The sequence below is a fragment of the Lycorma delicatula genome, chromosome 6 (assembly GCF_047948215.1).
Source record: "Lycorma delicatula isolate Av1 chromosome 6, ASM4794821v1, whole genome shotgun sequence".
NCBI classification, from domain to species: domain Eukaryota; kingdom Metazoa; phylum Arthropoda; class Insecta; order Hemiptera; family Fulgoridae; genus Lycorma; species Lycorma delicatula.
This window is the reverse complement of record NC_134460.1, coordinates 118,784,012-118,805,597: the sequence shown is the minus strand read 5'-3', so window position 1 is coordinate 118,805,597 and position 21,586 is coordinate 118,784,012. Positions and strand designations below refer to the sequence as shown.

At 29.3% G+C, this 21,586-nt stretch overlaps 1 protein-coding gene across 1 annotated transcript; it reads right to left on the bottom strand.

The window, feature by feature from the left end:
• Positions 1-6,090: 6,090 nt before the first annotated feature.
• On the bottom strand, positions 6,091-21,437 carry LOC142326924 (uncharacterized). The gene is made up of 3 exons (XM_075369654.1): positions 21,352-21,437; positions 14,120-14,257; positions 6,091-7,891 (listed from the first exon to the last, which is right to left on the bottom strand). Exons 1-3 carry the CDS (start codon positions 21,435-21,437, stop codon positions 6,316-6,318), a joined length of 1,800 nt encoding a protein of 599 aa, XP_075225769.1. The 3' UTR covers positions 6,091-6,315.
• Between the last annotated feature and the right edge of the window lie 149 nt (positions 21,438-21,586).

Genomic DNA, 21,586 nt, shown 5'->3' with positions numbered 1-21,586 from the left:
AGTTTAACCATTCACTTCTTAATGAATAAATTCTACAGATTTTACTTTGTGTGGTTGTAAATACAGTACAGCAATTAGGAAGTTAATAAATTTTTTTGTTAATGAAATAAGAAAATTTATTTTGCCACAACTCTACAACTAAAAATAATTAAAGATATTCAAAGTACTTATTTCTTATAGTTGAATTTTACTATCTAGAAACAGCATATTTGTTGAAAAAATACATATAATTGTTATTTTCTGTAAATAACTTAACTTCAATTCAATATTAATCGATGTAACATTAATTGAACATAATTTAATGATCAATTTTCCTTCATTAGCATAGATAATGTATACAAATTATTATTGGGTGACATATATACACGCATTTTTAACCTGTGATAACATATTTATTTTTAATCTTAGACGTGCATTAATAAATATCTTTAAAATTAAAACTTTATAGCATTATGAAAATAAAAAATCAGTTTTAATCATTGTTTATATGTAAATTGAGCAACTACTTTACATTCAATTATATGTAATATTCTACTACACTAAGTTTATTTTAATTTGAAGGATGATTGTTGAAAAAAAAAAAAGTATAATTCATCCATTTTAAAAGTAGCTGTTGAACTGTTTTAAGTTTCCTTTGTTATCTGCATTTTAGTTCAGGGGTTTTTAGTTTGGATTCTCCTTGATTTTTAAGTACTCATATAAGAAATAACTATAATTTTTATAAATAAATCAAATTTTACCATTCACTTTTTATATGCTTCATTTGATTACCAATCAAAACTTATGATTTATCATTTATTTCAACTGTATTTCAAACTTTTGATGTATATCAACCGTTTGCTTGTAGGTGGTTTTCTGATTTTTTATGTTTAAGAAGAATCATATCATACAAATTCAAATACACTTTATTTTTTTTTTATAAAGTTTGGTTTGTGGAGACCACTGGTGAAGTATATCTATATGATCAAAAATTCATTCTCCAGCTGTTTTAATCTATGCATTCTTTTCTATAATTTTTTTCAATGAGAAAAGGTTTAAAAACCTATTAAAATAAAAAATAAATAAATACAATTGCTTGTTCAAAGCTCCCTAATCCTCTTAGAATTACTGAATCAAAACATTCCATCCAATGAAACGGGCACAAAATCTTCCCTAAACCATACAATAGATATGACCTGTTTTTATAAAGAAACAAAATACTCTTTAAACATGCAATGTACCACATAAATCAGGAGACTAAATGTATGTTTATTAATTTATGTTTTTTCATGTTAAAAATATAGAAACTTTCTATTATTTCCATGAGAAATATAGAAAATATTTCATTAGCTTATTTTGATTAGCTTTTTTAATCTTTTGATCAAAGTTAGACTATATATGCTCATAATCATTTTACAGTTACTTTTTGAAAGTTTTTTTATGTTAAATTTCAGTATTATTCTTGAATTTGAGAAAGAAATTGAACCTACAGTTGAGTTTAAATGTACCTACAGTTCAGTTTATGGTTTAAAAAGTAAGTGTGTATGCGGTTTAAAAGAACTCTACCAAGCAAAGAAACAAACAGCTAACCCAAATGCATAGAAAAAGAAAATCAACCATTCTGTATTAATAATCAGAAGAACAAAATCAGGGAGTTAAGTAACAGTACATAAAATAAGTGTGAATTGTGTCAATCATCAATGGATTTTCAGAAATAAACTTTCTGTGAACGAAACAGATTTTCTTCTTTTGGAAACAAAGTCATCATAAATGATAAATTTTTGGATTTATTCTGTTTTTTATCAGTCGTTACTGTTATTGTAATAAGTAAATTTATGCTTTATTGAACTATGATTTGACAGCTTGAATTCATATTCCTATTTAAGGCACTTAAAGAACAAATAGTTGTTTCAGATCAGCACGATGGAAAAATCATTACAGGAATTAATGAATCTGAAATTAATTGAGTGATAGATGACAATGATGGAGTAAATTAAGATCACTGATCAGTAAGTAACTATCAACTATTTTCAGTAATTTTTTTGGATTTTAATTTTTTTATCTAAAGCTAATAAAACAAAAATGATTTGTTATAATATTAACACTTTGAGTGCCGCCTATACAGGAAGTAAAACGATTTTAATGGCCAATGTTTTTTTCTCATATAATTTCATTCAGTATCACAAAAAAAATGAATTGGTAATAACTATCACTCATTTGAGTAAAAAATACGTTTTTAGCGATTGTTTTTTTGTGTGGTGACGCATTGGCTTCACGCGCCCAGTAACAGTAAAAACATTATGATTGGTCATGTGATACCAATGTGTCACCACAGCACGTTGTCGAATATATTTGCTGTTTTAGTTTATGTTCACCAATTGAGTTAGTAGTGTTTGAGTTACAAGTAGTTCTGTGTTCAAGTCTGTGTTATTCTGCATTTACAATTTTTATATTACATATCGGTTCTGTATTCAATGTTTATTATTCTGTATTTCGGTTTACGTGTTTTATTTATTGAAAAATGAACAGAAGTTATGAATCAATGGAAAAAGAATTACAAAAACTGTGGCAGGATTTGTTGTCTGATGAAGAAAAAGATGACAAAATTTTCGGCAGCATTTACCTATCGGACGAAGATCACCCTTCAACTTCTGAGTCTGAAGAAGAGGAAGATGAACCACCATCTAAAAAGAGAATGTTCATTCAAAAAACAGGTAGGCCTAGCCTAGTATTACTGATAAAATTGATAATAATAATCATCCTCTTTCGCCGATTCCAAGTACATCATTTGCGGAGATGATAAAGGTCAAAGCTCTGTTGCTACTAAAGTAACTATGGCTCTCATGACCGATCTACTGGATAAGGGGCGTATGCTCTGCACTGATAACTGGTACACCTCAGTAGCACTAGCCCATGAGCTACTAAAATGAAACACTCACCTGGTTGGTACTTTGAAACGAAACAGAAAGAATAAGGAAAATTTTGCTGTTGAAAGCAATAGTAGTTGTGTTAAAATGGCATGACAGAAAAGATGTCCTAATGTTGACAACCAAACACACTGATGATATGATAGAAGTTGAGAGACGAAACAATCCTGTTCAGAAACCGAAGTGTGTCATAGAATACAACAAAGGAAAGGTATTCATCGATAGTTCGGACCAAATCAAGAGTTATTGCTCGTCTCTGAGATGTGGAGAGAAGTGGTACAGAAAACTTGCTGTGGAATTGCCTCCAACCAATGTTAGTAAATGCGCTATACTTATACAATCAGCTTACAAATGGAAACATGCAAATCATCGCATTCAAAGAATTGACAGGAATCAATGTTAGTGCCGTTGCCCCTCCTCCGACACCAGTAGACCAACCTCACCTCCTTGTTGATGTTGGCAGACAAGGAAGAAGGCGATGTCATAAATGTTATGAAGAAAAGTCAAAGGCCGAAGGCAGGAAGATTGCCGTGCGAAAAACTACTCAAACCAAATATAAATGTGTAGTGTGTGAAAAACACTTTTGCTTGGACTGTTTTTTTGGTATACATTAATATTTTGTCTGAAAAGTTATTTTTTTTTTATTTTCAAGTTGAAATTTTATTATCTATATTTTATTTTCAAGCCCATTTTCTAGCAGATTCTTTGCAATTGCTTTTGTATAGTTTTTGTCAATAAAAATAACATCATATTTTAATACTGATATTCTGCATTATTTCATTACATTTATCATAAAGTAATAGCCATGTGACACCAGTGTGGACTCACTATCAACAGGCCAAAAACAGTTTCATGACATACTGGCCATGCTCTTTCACTTGCCATGTGTTTTAATAGGAACTTTGAATCCAGAGCGGAGTTACACGGCCATATAACTAAACCTAACATGTGGTGACACATTCGACTCACACGGCCGTTAGATCTGTAACTCTGTGAATCCACGTTGGACTCACGGTGCACTTGTGTAACAAGAAAAAATGATTATCAAGATATTTACAAGAAGAAAAGATGATTTAAGTTTCACATCAGTAAGGATATTATTTTTTTTCACTGCATTGTATAGAATGAGTGAATAGTTACACTACTCTGAATTCATTAATCCAGGAAAGTGTGAAATTTGCTTTTAGTTTGATACTAACGAGTGAGTTGGTAATGATTGACCTTGTGTAGCAATAGTGTGTACATATCAATCAAATAATCTCCATATTTTGTCAGTTGCAGGTGTGCAAAAAAAGACTATCATGCATTTTACACAGTCCCAACATGCATTAATTTTTGAGAATTATTTTAAATTTCAGTAATTTTTAAAAACCCTGGAAAACTTTGCTGCAGCTTTTCTTCAATCAAATATACGCAATAAGTCAACAATTTCATGCATAGCTGCTTATTTTAGAAAATCCGGTAGTGTAGATTTATAAAGTAGTTTGGCTGGCCAACAGTTTTAAATAAAAAATCTTTCGAATCTGCACGCACATCCTTTTAAACATCTATATCAAAAGTCAATAAGAGGGCTATCTCAGCTTGGAATTTCATACGGGAGTGTCCGCAAATCCACAAAGAAATTAAAATTGCACATTGTACAGGAATTGTGAGAACCCAATCCAGAAAAAAAGACTCGATTGTTGAAAATTTATTATGCAACTTGTTCATGGCAATATTTGTATCTTGGATAAAATTTTCTTTAGTGACAAGGCTTGCTTTCATCTAAGTTACTATGCAAACAGCCAGAACAACAGATATTGGAGAGCATAGAACCCTTACATAACTACAATACTACATTACAATCAAAGAAGATCAGAGTTTAGTGCGCGATTTCTCAGAAGAGAAATAATAGAAGAGAATAATAGGTCCAATATTTTTCACAAGAGCAATAACAACTGAATACTACCAGCAGATTATAATTGATGTCGTCCACTGCTAGAAGAAGATGAATGTGATTGCTGGTTGCAGGAAGATGGTGCAACAGCCCGCACAGCAAATAATACAATGTTGCTGCTGCACGATCTCTTTGGGGAGAAAGTCATTTCCTACAGTTTACAGCTGCATAGGTCATATACCTCCCACAGATTTTTTTCTTTAATCTTATCTTAAAGAAAAAGTGTTCAGAAATAATCCTTGCGTAACTGATCGACTCAAACAGAACATGAAGTCAAAATATCCCACATCAGTACAGCAACCATAAAAAAAAGTGGCTGTTAACATAATGATGACTGTTAAGTTGTAAATGGAGGACATTTTGAATATTTATTATAACAAAATTACTGTAAGTTATAAAGTATTTAATATTTGTTTTTTTTTTTACAATTAATTGAATTTTTTTTTACATTGGTTCTATGCATTTTTTCCAAATGGTTTGTGTAACTTTTCTCTCATTATGTATTGTACATTTTGGAGTATTATATTTTGTTATATATTTCTTTTTATTTTGTAACTGCTTGTTTTATTTTACTAAATAATTCTTTTTTGATTGATCATTCAACTAAAATTGTTTCAATAAAAGCATAACATGTTTTGCAAAATCAGAAAAATGAGTTAAAAGGAATAAAAAGAATATTTATTAATTAAGACTTTTTTTTATTGGTGCAAAGTGTTGTAAATACTAGTTAAGATGAAAACACATAATTTTTTCTACTATTTAGTGCAAAACCCTAATGTAAAAATTTCTTAGTCAGAATTAATAAAAAAATAAAATAATTCTGCAATATTTCTGCTAATTTTGCAATTAAAAAGAATGATTTTCTGTATTTTTCAAAAATAATAAGATCAGTTGACTATCTTGAATGATTTATCACCATACAATCAAAACAAAACCTGCACATCTACTTAATTACTAAAAGACCATTGATTTTTTTGTGGTTTATCCAAAAAATAGTTTTTATACATAGGGTTTTGCCATTGGGCTTCTTGTATGTTGATTTGTTGGTTTCAGTAAGTGAAATAAATAAATGTACTTAACAGGTAAATAAATGGTAGCATTTATCTGATGCTCAATTACATAGTGGACAATCATCTCCTTAGAAATTGTAATGACAATACTATCAGTATGTTTAAGGTAGACAAGCAGTTCAACAGCATCATTGTGGAAGGAACTATATTGAAATATCATTGTACAGAAAGTGGGCCTCAGAGTTTTTATGTATTTTCAAATTCATCTTCTCACTTTGTCGTGAACAGTTTGAAGTAAATAATACTGTAAAAATAAATAATTTTACTTGGGTTCCTCCTAGTGATCAGACTTTATAATTTTTTTATGTAAGCATACCTTAAAATAATAAAAACAGATCAGGCAATCTTTGATCTATAAAAAATGTATATTGGAAAAAAATAAATTTATATCAGATTAAAATTGTTATGAAACTTCTATTACAGGTTGTGTTATTTCTCCAACATTTGTAGAATTTTTGTCTTCATCGTTATTATCATCATCATTTATATCCTTATTTTCTTTAACTAATGACTGTGTGTTATTATTTACTTCTTCACCGCTATTTTTTTCATTTTTATCTAATTTATCGTCAATATCATTACTATCATTTTCGTTATTAGTTGATCGATTAGTACTTGATTCATAATTTTCATTATATATGTTTGTATGTGTATTGTTGTCACTCATTTCTTCTGTATTCTTATTACTTGGTTCAACATTATTATTATTTTCTATTGTTTGTTTTTCAGTTACTTCATCTGAATCAATAGTCATATCATTAACAATTTTCAATGATGTGTTATCTTTTTCCTCATATATGATTGTGACATCCTGTTCAATTTCATCATCCTTATTTCCTGTAATTTCTTCATTTGTTCCTAGTGGTGAATCAGATTTTGGTGAGGGTGATGCCGATTTAGAAGGAAATGGAGGTGATGCAGATTTAGGAGGAGCTGATGGTGACGTTGCAGACTTAGGTGGTGGTGATGCAGACTTTGGTGGTGATGGTAATGATGCAGACTTTGGTGGAGTTGGTGATGATGCAGACTTTGGTGGTGATGGTGACAATGCAGACTTTGGTGGAGTTGGTGATGATGCAGACTTTGGTGGCAATGGTGACAATGCAGACTTTGGTGGCAATGGTGACGATGCAGACTTTGGTGGTGATGGTGACGATGCAGACTTTGGTGGAGTTGGTGATGATGCGAACTTTGGTGGTGTTTGTAATGATGCAGACTTAGGTGGTGGTGATGGAGATGCAGACTTAGGTAGTGATTCTGGTGAAGTAGACTTTGGTGGTGGTGATGGTGAAAATCTGTTTTCATATACTGACTGCTCTATCATTATTTCAGTTTGATTATCCAGTTCATTTAAAATAGCCTTATCTTGATCAATTATCACTTCTTTTGATGATACTGGTTCTGTTGTTTGTAATTTTTCATCATTCATCGCAAGTGGTGATGCAGAATTTAGTAGTGACACTGAATTTTTTTCTTTATTTACCTCAGCTGATGAGTCAGATGTATCTAAAATACCATTTTGGTTATCTTGTTTAGTTAAAACCATTATATCATGTCCATTAGTTATTTCGTTTGCTGATGTCGGTCGTGTCGGTACACTTTCTGATTCTGTTTTGTCATATTTATTAGTTCCATATTCACTATACCCATTGGATGTGATCTTGTGTTTTGTTATAGTTTCGGTCTCAGTTTCTGGAACTTGATGCCTTGGCAAAGGTGGTGGTGATCCTATGACATCATCACCAATAGAAACTGTTGGTTTTTCTAGTAATCGTGGGCTACTATTTAATGTTGTATTGCTAGTAGTAACGTTATTGTTTTTTTCTGATATGTCATCAGTACCTACAACTGGTTCATCAAAATAAACTTCAGTAATAATTACACCAACAAATTCAACATCTTGAGGAGTTGTCAATGTCTTACGAGATGAATCATCTGGTACTTGATTTAATTCAGGTGTTTTCTTACCCATCTGAAAACTAAATGAAAATATAAGTCATTAGGTGTTCTGAAACTAATACTTTTGAATGTAATAAATTTGTAATCCTATTTATGAATAAATGGTATCAAAATTTTTTACGATTGACAAAGACAATATTTTAAGATAACTTACCAACTTAACACCATGTTTTATAACTTACTGAAATCTAAATCTGTATTTAACATTTTAACATGTAAAATTCTTTGGGTCAGTTATAATCATTATCAATTTTGTTTGTTTATAAAAATATATATTCTTACTTATTGAATGTATAATTCATTACATACTCATAGTAGTACAGAGAATAGTATAATTTTTCAGTACCAAATGTGGATTTACCATTCAAAAGGAAAACTGGCAGTCAATGTTGTCTCACATGAAAAATTTCCTTGAAATCAGTTCATTGTAACGTACACCATCAGTATTATGTCCAGATGCCAAAAATATCTTTATATGTTTTGTGCTGCTGATCTTGGATATAGACTAGTCTGTCACAGAATTCAGTTAATTTTATCACTGAGGATTTGTTTTATATTTTTTTAAATTAGCAAAGACTTTTTACAGTTTAATGATTTTTTTTCAATTTAAACCTGACTTCTGTTAGAAAAGAAAGGACTTACTGTAAAATAATAATTTTTAAATGTGCTACTTTTTTATTTTCTGTTTATAATGTTATTTTTCATATATATTGTTTAATTTATTAGTTGATCAGATATTTATATTTATATTTAAGAAATATGATTTTAGTAACTTATGCCTTATTAGAGAGAGATATTTGTAAATTCTATATTTTGAGAATTGGGTTTCTACATATTTACTTTTAGCTTTTAAAATCTTCATTTCATAATATTATTTTTCTTATGATTTACTTTCAGGTTCTCCCTCTTTTATAAACAATAGCTGTCAAAATGTCTTAATAGAATAGCAATTTATTCATATGCAACTCTGTCATAAATTTATTGTTCATTTTGTCCATTCTACTATTATTAGATGTTTAGACTATTCTTGTACATATACTTATTTTTTCTCTTTTACTGCCAAGATACAGAGTAATTCCAAATTGTTCGGCAATTTCTCGGTAGATTATTCTGCAGTCAAAAATAGTAAAAAAATCATACAAACAATAGGTCAACCACCGTATTGGGGAAAGCTCTCCCAACTGATTTAGTGGTAAAAGTTCGGGCATCCATGTGGAGATTGCGAAGAGGCCAGGAGGCCTAAGTATTTGGGATGTGGTTTCAGGTTGGGCAAGTACCAGAACGGAATGGTGATCACAATGCATCAAATCTATATTTCATTCAGTTTCCCATCTCTTGCCTGTGGAAGAGGCTGCAAAGCCTCGTGATGGAAACATGGCAGCTGGAATAGGACACCACAACTAAGGAAAGATCCCTGTACAAGTTTATATGAGATCTGGGGGGATGGTATGCCTCAAGTTTATTTTTAAGGGCAACAGGTGCCCAGGTGCTCACCAACCATGTTAATTTGAATCAATATTTATTTTGGTTCCACCTGGCAGCTGATGAGCTGTGTGTCTGCAGGGAGGCCTAGTCAAATGAACGCCTGATGTTTGACTGCCCTGCTCTTGGAGGGGGGAGGGCAGAAACTGGGCCACCCTGGAACTTAGAGGTCAAGGGGAAAATTGGCCACTCACAAGCAGCAAGTTAATGTGGTGAGAGCCGCATTGTCGGACCATGTGGGAGTTCCTTGTTGTGGTTGCTTTGTTCAACCAACATCAGTCTACTTACTTAAGGGAAAGACTCTTATCGCACTGCTGTGGGAAGCTAACCTAGAGATATATGGTTGAACACCAGCCAATTAAGGCTCCAAGTACTTTAGTATGGTGGGCAGGTAATTGTAGGCATTCAGCGACCTAGGCGTGGCAGCGAATTGCTGTTTAGACGAAGTAAATCTCAATTTATGGACATCATATATCTTTTTCGTAGTTGACGGAGTGCGCCTACCCATTTTAGTAAATATATGACTAGTAAGCGGTTGGGATACGTAAGCTGGTGGTGTATGGCACCGCGCTTAGTCTGCTCATGCTATTAGGTAAGCTCTAGGAGCTATTTAGGACACTGGTCGCTAAACTGTTTCGAGGTTCACTAGCCGTTTGTGGCATAGACATTCGGTTTTATGCTTTAGGGCGACCTAATGGGGTGGTGGCGGGAGAAATGCCAAGCAAATAAAATATACGTCAAAAACCGGTTTGTTAGCATGTTTTCAGTTTGTGAAACAGTTAGCCATACTATCTGCTCCCTATGTGAAATTAAACTGTATTAAAATTACTGGGGTAAAAATCGAGGGGTAAATCTGATGCTTCTTTATGATTTTTGATCTCAGAGGTTGATAAAAGTGGTCTCAGACCTCTATTTCAATTAGATTTTAAGAAAAACGGGGTAAAACACGAAAAGAATCCATTACTAAGATCCAGTATACTGGTCTTGTTACAGTATTTTGTTTCTAATTAAAGTTGAATTCAAATCTGTGTTTAATTTTAATAGACGTTATTTACATCAACTATCTCAACATAAAATTCTTTACACACACACACACACACACACACACACAATGCTTTAATTTAATTATATAGTAATCATACCTTTTGTAATTTTGTATAACAAGTGAATATCAGTAGACATGATTAATATCAATAAATTTCAGTATTTTAAAATAAATAAATAATCTATTGTTGGTATTACATCTATCTTTTTGCCATCAGTTATTACTGTTAGCTACTAAACACAAGAAAATATAAGCTCCATTAAAAGAGTAAGCTTCATCAACTTTTTCAAGTTTTTTTTTTATGATGACCTGTGGAAACAAATTTATTAAATTCGATTCCTATTTCATGAATTAGTTATTTTGTGTAGTTCATATCCTTATGTACTCAAAGATGATGCTTCTCGAGATATTGTAGGTGATATGCATACATTATTTTCAAAATTTTCAGCTTGTAGACAAGTATGAGTATATACCTTTAGCTGTAATACGAGGGTCATTCAATAATTAAACAGACAAATAGCTGTATGGCAAAAATGGTTTATTAAATTAATACAATTTTTTTGTTTACTTTTCCACGTAATCCTCACCAAACTCTCTGCACTTGTCCTACCTTTTTACGAGTCTTTTATACCCCAGCAAGGAATTCTTAACCTTGATATTGAAGCCAGTTTTGTACTTTTTTCTTTACCTCTTTGACTCGTTGAACTTGATGCCACGCAAAGCTTCCTTCATCGGACCAAACAGACAAAAATCCAAAGGGGCAAGCTCAAGGTTGTAAAGAGGATGAGGTAGGAGCTCCCAACCTTCTTTGCCAATAGTTTCTAGCGTCAGTTGTGCCGTATGAGGTCGAGCGTTGGCTAAAAGAAGAAGCACGCCTTTCCTCTGTCATCCCGGATATTCCCTCTTCAATGCAAGCTTGACTTTGTTCCCAATCATGGCTGAGTAGTTTAGGTTGTTGATACTGCGTTGCCCCTCCAAGTAATCACAGAAAATCGGACCATGGGCACACCAAAAGATGACATGACCTTACCAACCGATGGTTGCATTTTGAATTTCTTACGGATAGGCGATTCAGGGTGTTTCCTCTGCATGCTTTGAGGCTTGAACTCCAGCTCAAAATGATGTATCCAAGTTTCATCAAAGGTTAAAATCCTATCCAAAAATGCATCACCTTCGTTATTGACACGATTTTTGAGTTCAATGCAAATGCGAAATCTCTCGGCTTTTTAATGAACGATAAACTGTTTGGGAGCCCACCTTGCACAAGTGTTATGGTAGTTCAGTTTGTTTTGAATAATGTATGAGTTGTGCTAACACTTACTCAACATTTTTCAGCAATTTCTTCAACTGTAAGTGGTCGGTCTTCTTGGATAAGTGAATCACAACGATAATCTAATGCCGAGGTCGACACTGTTACCAGACGTCCGGAGCGATGCTTGTCGGTTATGCTTTTGCAGTCACTTTTAAACTTTCCTATCCACGCACAAAAACTTGCATGGTTCATGGAACTACTGCCGTATTGTTTGTTCATCCGAGAGAAATTTCTGACTGTTATACACTTTCCGAGAGTTAAAATTGGATCACAGAATGCTGCTCTTCAAAAGTACTTTCTTCTAGTGGGAACACAATATCGTAACTAAGACTTTAGAGGCTATGTTTACGTAAAAATTAATCGAACAGCTGACCAACACTCTTTACAAGGTCTAACAGTAGTAAAAGTTTAGAATCCCAGCATTAAGTATTTCCTTCACCAGAAATGTTTCTCTGTTTAATTATTGAATGATCCTTGTATAAAACTAAACACCGATAGGGTAGTTAAGTAGATGATTTTCCATATTGAATATCCTATTCCATGTTGAATAAGTTATTATTTTTTATTTTCCATGTTGAAGCTTACTTATACTTAATTATTGCATTTGTCAGCTGAACACATGTATCACAGAAACACATAAGTATTTGTGCATCAAATCATTAATTTCTAACTACAGTGAGTTCTTGTATTTTAACTTTTACATAGTGTACATGATATCGTGTGAACTGAAATGAACAAAAATGTGTATGCAATTTTAACTGTGATGTGCTGTGCTTTATATAATTATTTTTAAATTTGTACTGTGGTACAAATTTTGTGCATTGTAACAACTGTAATATGAAGCGTAATACCCATTACAATTTATCTCATTAAAACACAATAATAATATAATACATCTTTTAATTTAAATTGTATCAGATGTAATCATTCTTATTCTTAAATTTGTTTGATTCATTTGAAATAAAGTGATATCTATAATCTAAAGCTTTTCTTTTCCTGTTTAGCCTCCGGTAACTACCGTTTAGATAATTCTTCAGAGGATGATATGTGTGAGTGTAAATGAAGTGTAAGTCACAAACATTCTCAGTTCGACCATTCCTGAGATGTGTGGTTAATTGAAGCCCAACCACCAAAGAACACCGGTATCCACGATCTAGTATTCAAATCCGTGTAAAAATAACTGACTTTACTAGGACTTGAACGCTGGAACTCTCGACTTCCAAATCAGCTGATTTGGGAAGGCGCGTTCACCACTAGACCAACCCGGTGGGCTATAATCTAAAGCTAAATAAATTTATTTTAACCTTACTGAGTTAGACATAATAACACCAAAGATTGACTTTTTTTTTACAGCTGTCATATTTTTTATATTATTCTAAAGAAAATTGTACAACAGAAACAATCTTATCACTTGAGACAAATATATTTGGTACAAATAGTTTTACATTTTACCTTCTATTCAATATAGAAAGTATTGCTTTCTTTTAATTTTTAAACTCATAATTCTATTGAGTATAAATAAAAATGTTTTGATGTCAAATAAATCAGGATGTGCTAAGTGCTGGGACTTACCTTTAATTATGTATCTGACTGGTTTTCATGAATAACGTAAACGTGAAATAACTGAAGCGTAAAGAAATTCTTGCCACAATGCTTATAATAATTATGTTGCATTAGATGTTACATAAATGTTGATATTTTAAATTATATTTAATATTTTAATTTTTCCTCCTTTTCTTAATATCACAATATGTATTATGCTTTCAGCCTTAATGCTGCATCATTTTATATGTTACAGTTGTTTTGTTGAATAAATTTCATTAAATACGTAAATTCAGGTTGTTGCCATTATTTGAATTTTTGCATATCATAATAGCATCATCAATAGCACTGTCTCTCAGTAAGCCAATGCTGAATTTATATAAACTTTTAAAGTAAAATAACATTTTTAAATGATGTATCTTGTCCATTGCTGAAGAACTAAGCTAAGTACAATCTGTAACAAGTTTTTATAACTTATTGTTCATAAATAGAGAGTTATGCTAAATGGTTATCTAAATAAATTAGAAAAGAGAAATACTACTCAACAACTAGTTGTTTTTAGTTTTAAATACATTCATAATTATGCATTATTTTGGCTTCTATGCACCACTGATTTGCCTATCAAGTGTGTTGATTTTGATTTAGTGTTAAAAATAGTTTTAGGCAATATTGAAATTTATTGTTTGAGTTATTATAAAGTACTGATTGCTGCATTATTGAAAAATAATAAGTTCAGTCAAAGTAAAATAGGCAAAACACTATCAAACAGTGCTAAGTGATTGAAGACGGAACATTGTCTTAACCACATAAAGGCTCCCACTAGGCATAAAGGCAACTGTTGTATGTACTCCCACTATACACACTCACCAACAACAAGTACGCAGACAAAAATTAACTACTGTGCAGCAACCAATTACAGTTACAAGGCATAGACTTACTATACTTTCAAAGAATAAAATGAATTGTGGAATCAGCTTATCTGTTGAAGAATGTGGCTTGAGCTTCCTTAAAATATAAAAAAAAAAACAAAACTAAACAGGTTATATTAAGAATCAAACACTTTTTTGAAGTCTGTTAATAAGTAAATGATTTACTTAAAAAAAAGGTTAACTCCTATTCATTCAAAAAATATTTGTTGGACATTTTTCTCTTTTTTCACACAACACATTACACATCAACTTTTGTAGATGAAGATACTATAAAAAGTAGGTTTTCTGCATGATGCACACAAGAATTTTGGCTATTTACTTATCTGCTGTGGTAAACCAAGCCGCTTCAGAATTAAAACCTTGTACAAAAGGGTTATGTTTCCACGATTAAAGTTTTTAAAATACTGACAAAATCAGTCCTGTTTTAATGTGGTAATCATCTTTACTCAATTCATGGGAAACTTGAATCCGATACAGATACAATTTAATTCTTTTTCTATCAGCTTCATGAGGACAACCACATATAAAAATTTACTTGCCTAATTTCCTGAAAGTTTATGTCAAAATAAAATGTTTTTCTCCTAAACATTATTCATTACTTCCATTAAATATTGATCTTTTCCTGATTAATTTTTATCACTAACAGAACCCACACTGCAATAGTTTTTAAACAATTTATTAATAACATTTTTTTTGTTAGTAGTGTCCTGCCAAACATTTTAATAAATTCATTTGTACAAAAATAAGAGTTTGTGGTAAAATTCATTTAATATTGAACATTTTCTTCAGTTGATAAACATGTTTATCACAACATATATAAACCAAATTAATCCAGAAACAGTATACGCTAAGAACTGTATTGATTCATTGAGATATAAGAGATTTAATCGGATGGTTTTCCCACTCATCAGCTTCCTCACACTAAATTTCCCTCATTCTAATTTGATGTCGAATATTATAGTGTATAAATAAATTCATATGTAGAATAACAGCATAATCTTACTTGTAAATTTATTACCCAGTTTATATAAGAATTGTAAAGAAATAAAACTGGTAAATATTGTAAGCCAATACAAAACTTTAAGAGCAACTTTGAAACAACCTAAAAATATAATTTTTAATTAAAAGGTTTTTTATTTTTACATTGAAGTATGAAAAAATTTATCAAAAAATAAGAATTTATCTCCAGTGCTTATCTTATAGGTTTCTGTGACACTCTTTTTTCTTATTAAAAGAAAAATAGGGAAATACCTCAAAATCTTTTCTGTTACTATTGTTGTAGATAAAGAGATGGGTTTGAATTTGTAAAATAATGAAAAATATACTAATGACTATTAAAGTATGTGAACTTTTAAATAGTCATTTTTATTGAATATTCTATTAACTGTTACAAAATACTTTTAGAAGTGGCTTACAGTGATAATAACTTTTCATAGGAATAATAACTTTTCATTTTTTACTCTAATTATGATAAGATATTAGTCCTATTTATTTTTACCAGATCACTAATTTAAAGATTAAATAAATAGGTTAACTTTATAATGAACTTTTTAAAACAAGGTTATATTCACAAGAGTGCATGTACACACACACACACACACACACACACACACACACACACACACACACACACACACATATATACATATACATACATACATACATACACACACACACACAAAATCAAATAGTAAGTTAAATGATAAATGCTAAAATATTTTCTAACATTGTTATTGTTTTCATTGTATTATATGCTGCTTACTAGCTTGGTGACTCAGCAATCAGCTAATTGCTGAATTTCTATAATAAATGTCTTAAAATACTGTTATGATTTCTATTGCAGCAATGGCGTATAGAAAGGAAGTTAATTAAGTTGAAACCTTATTAACATTTACATAAATAATCATTTAATTAAGATAAAAGTGAATTTACAAAGAACAACTTTTAAAATTACCTTAATGTATAAAACTATTTAATAAATAAAGATTAATTACATTTCTTTTTAATGAAGAATCAAAGTTAATTACAAAGGATTTTTTTTGTCATAATATTTTGATTTCTGTTTCATTTATTGAGCAAAATTAAATTTGATATAAAAACATGGGCTTTTACAATCACATGTATTTCTTGGAAATGGATCTTTATTTAAATAAGAAATTGAGATGTTAAAAATTTTAATATTGAATTTAAGAAGATTAAAAATTTTCTTTTACATTTTAACAAATTTATTTAATTTTTATTTTTACAACAATAAAAGCCAACATCATTTTACATTACTCATTATTTATTAAACTACAAATCTAAAGGTTAAAATTTACTTTTTATCCATATTCAGTGAAATTAATGGTTTTATTAAAATGTGATTCTTATCACTGACATTATGTTTGAAGTTCAGCAATAGAACTCTAATAAAACACTAAAATATACTATGAAACAGTATTCTAATCTTGCTATTAATACCATTGACATAAATCAAACTATGGCACAGTGTAAATGACATAACTTTTAAGAGTAAGGGTGAGGTTAGGAGACATGGGGAGATTTCAACTGTATTAATTGTGAAATATTTGCTATACACATAATTTTATAATTTTGTTATGTAAAAGGGATAATGTTTTTAAAAAAACTCAAAATATCTTGAAAGACCTAACATTATTCCATTAACTTGTAATGTCAGTGATTTTGTGGTACTTTCACAACATTTTGAGAATGTCAATTTGGTAAAACTATATCAAAAGTAGAGTGTTAAAAACCAAATCCTACCATACAAAAATTATTAATAAGTGCACACGTCTAAATTATTTTTTAATGAATTTAATGAAAAACCTTATTAATTATAACAGACTAATGTTAAAAAGTATAGGAATTTAGTCTATCCTAGATGACATAATTAACATAACACTACTTTAAAACGTTTTACCTGCATCCATATATTTCTTGTATAAATATTAACACTAAATATGAAATCTTAAATTTATTTAATGTTTTATTAAAAAAAAATACTGTAATATAAACCTGCTATGTTTGTTTTTAATCTTTTATGTATTAATAGGATAAGAATAAGATAAAAAACTCTTGATGATTTAGGAATCAAATATTGTAGGTTTTCAAAATAAATTTATTTGATTTGGATTGAAAATTTAACAAATAAAGATCATGATTTTTTTGTATGGTCTTTCATTAGTAAATAAAATGAAATTTTATTACATTAAACAATTATATATCTGTTTAAAAGTATATATATATTAATACTATAAAAATATTATCCCGATGAGAAAAAATAATATGAAGCAAGAAAAATACACAAGTAAAAGTGGTTGTTACTTTTAATTTATACTATTATTATAATATTTAATAATTGACAAAACTGTTTAGTTAATGGATACAGTAAACTCCAGATTAAGCCAGGTAATGCGCAGGATGTTGATTTATATATGAGTATAAAACAAAATTATAGATGATTCTAAACATTTAAAAATCTATAACAGAAGTTGTAGCAGCAAATAGGTTACACTTTGAATTCACCAATTTACCAGGCTCATTAGAATATTTTTGCTAGATCCCTTCATGATGCAATGCACTAAAAGATAAAATGGGTAGTGATTATATCTATTTATTTATAATGTTTGTTGTTACCTAGCTTCAGTTCTGGATGGGGACAGCTATATTTATCTAAATCCATTAACAAATGTTGAAGATTCAAAAATAAAAAACTTATAAAAATATTTTATCTGAGAGTAAAATTACATTAGTTAAAAAGTACAGTAACAAAAAAGTTTCTGCATTTAAAAAAATATATTTTAATTTATAATTAATATTATTTGTGACAATACCATTCCCATGCATTTTTTGTTTTCTGGAATTTTATTTTTTTACAAAAAGTCAATTGCAACCAATATAGTATTTTCATTGGCAGTTGAGTGAGGTACTATTTTAAGGTGCAAGCCACCATGAAGTAGGTCCAGTTGTATGATGCAACTGAAGACCAATGACTGAAATGAACTGATGAACAGACAGCCACTTTTGTACTTTTGTTTGGTGGATAAAGCACTTAATTTGACTCATAAGATTTTGAATCGATTACAGTACCATATTCTAAACATATCAAAGTTTATTTTTCACTATAAAGAAAAACATTAATTTTTTTGTAGTTTGGTTATTTGCGTTAATCTTTAATAAATCAGGAGTTTACTGAATGAAATTATACAAAGTATTTTAATTATACATATAAATAACATAAATACGCTATATGCTGCTAATTATATACATATATAATTTTTTTTTATATAGAATCTTCTGCATCCATTAGCATAATTAATTATTATTACTTAATACAACAATATATATAAATATTTAAACTGTACATAATTATTTGATTAGATACTATACACAGAAAACACTTGAAACTTAACAAACTCTAAATTAATATTTTAATGCCTTCCAGTAATTAGTGTACGATTAACATTTATCTATACATAGCAAAATCACAAAGCAACTACTACAAAACATCTATTCTATAATATACAGGTTTAGGTGCAATAGAATGACCCAAATAATTGTGTTTAATAGTATTTACTGACCATGTACAGTGTGATACATTCAAAATTATATATTTAAATCAGTATGATATAAATATTTTTAAAACATGTTTTTAAATGTCTTTTTCTAAACTGTTAGTTTTGGTTAGAAGTACTGATTGTTATAGAAATTTAATATGATAGCAGATCAAAAATTTCACAAGAATAATTTTTTTTATTGTAAAGATATACATTTTTTAAATTTAAACTGAACCAAATTTACTTAATACAACAATTAAAAATTTATATTACAATTCTTTCATCTGTTTTTGGCATCTCCAGAAATTGGTGCTGCTGATTTTTCCAAAGCATCAGTAAATATTAATTAATGTACATGTTTTTGTTTTTTGAATTAGGAAGGCACATATTTCCAGTGGCTGAGAAGTATCTTTATTTTAATTGTATTGTTCATTTAGTATATCATTGTTATGTTTTTATGTATTTTGTAAAGTTTGTGTTAAGTTATAGTCTTTGTTTTATATATTTGTAGAATATAAAATTTGTTAACATATTAATAGATTTGCATTTACCATCTGAGGTGATTGATTAATATTAATTCTCTAAAGAGAGTTTTTAGAAGTGTTCATTGTATCTTTGTCTGATCCACCTCTAATTTATCAATGTAGAACATTATGCAGTTGGATTAATTTCATATGAATTAATCAAGAAAGGGCAATCTATAATGAAATATAGAAATACACAATAATGATCATACACAAATCGAATACAACACATTTTTGACCACATTATGCTTCCATTATCATTTTTAATAAATAACTCACCCATCTATTTATTAACTGACCTATCAGTCATATATAACCTATCATCATATATACCATCAATTTATTTAAAATAAAATTAACTATTATTTTTTTAAGGAAACAGCATTGCTCTGGCAACAAGTTTTAAGTATAAAAACTCTGTACTTTCTGTATAACATTTTTGTGTGTGGTCAAATTATTTTTGTTAATAACTCAATTCTTATTTATTTTGCAGTTATTTTATTTATTTAGTGTCTTCAATTATTTAATTTTATCATCTTTTCATGAATTTATATCTTAAATCTTTGATATGGATTTCAACGCTTCTATTTTTTATTTCTATAATTAATTGTATTGTATATTTTGTTAAATAGATCTAATCAAGATTTTACCATGACAAAATCTTAATCCATCTTAATTCATAAAATATTTGTATTTTTTTATTCATTGAAGATGACCACGAAAGTAACAAAAGTGTTATGATTTGAGTTTTAAAATTGTTGTATTTAATAATTTTGGTTTGGTTTGTTATTAAAAATACTAATAGGTATATGCAATTTTCACCACTGTCATGAAAAATTTTAAATTAATTTTTTTCATAAAAAAAAATAATTTACAGAAAAACATATGTGAAAAACAAAATCATTTTAAAAAATATTTATTTTGTATTCATTGTTTTTTAGTTTATTTGGGCTATGGCAAGGAGTCATTTATTCATTTATAAATTGCACTTAGTATTACTTATCTTTGATTGGCATTTTGTCATGTGGTATTCTCTAGTAAACTAACAATACTAATCAACTCGCTCTTTCTTATACACTATTTATAATACAAAATTCTAACATCAAAGTTATATTTCATGAAGATCATATTAAGATATTAAAACAAAATAAAAATGTAATAAAACCTTTTTTACACAACATACTTTAAAGTGACACTTTTAATCTACACCAACCATTTATTTTAATTTTTCAGGCAATATTATTTTTCATTATTTTAAGCAGTACAAATTATACAATCTTTAAAATGGTGATATTTTGTATAGCAGAATTAAAACAGTATTTAATAATTGAGTATTTTTATTAGAAGCTAGAATATTAAATCAGGAACACCTTTGGATCAATCTATATGCAACAATCTTTACACTGCAGGGACAGTTATTTCACACGGCACATATGTACATATTCAGTTGACACAGCAATAAACAAAAAATAAAACTACACTAGACAAATAGCTATATATATTTTTAAAACACTGATTAACTAGATGAATTTATAGTTGAAAATAAATGTAAGCAATACATTTTGTATCTTAAATATCAAAATATTAAATAAAAACAACAATTTATTTAATAAATTTTTTTCTGAATCTCATCTGACATTCCAACATGGATTATGACCAGGATGATGGCCAGTCTTACCACATTGCCCCAATCTCAGCCCTGAAGCTTAGAAAAAATAAAGTTCTACAAATTGGTTTCTTCTGTGTCAACTGTATTACATATACTATCATACATTTTAATTCTTGGCAATCTGTTCTGTTGTATTGTTTGCATGGATTAGAAGAATGAATAAAAAACATGGCAAAATTTAACAGCTTAATTATGTTGTTTTGTTTATTGTTGTGTATGTCATATATTAATATGTATATATATATATATATATATTTTTTTTTTTGTTTCATATGTTTTTATAATATGACTTGGTTAATTTAAAATCAATTATTACAGGCAATAACAAATCACAGCACATTAATAAATTACAGCACAGCACAGCACAGCATTCACAAATTGTTTCATGAAATCATTGTTCATTTTGTAATTACCAACTTACTCAGCTTGTTCTGATGATTTTTGATTCGTTGAATCGTGCATCTTCATTTCTACTGGTGGCAAAACTTGTTCTAAATCTTCTACCATTGTATCCACATCTTTATCCACTTCCTCTGCTTTATTTTCTATTTCTTTTATTTCATCAACTTTATCTTTTATTTCCTCAGCTTTAGTTTTTGCAAAATCAAGTTTTTCTTCTGCCGCTGATGTTAAACTTGTAAACGTTGAACTTAATT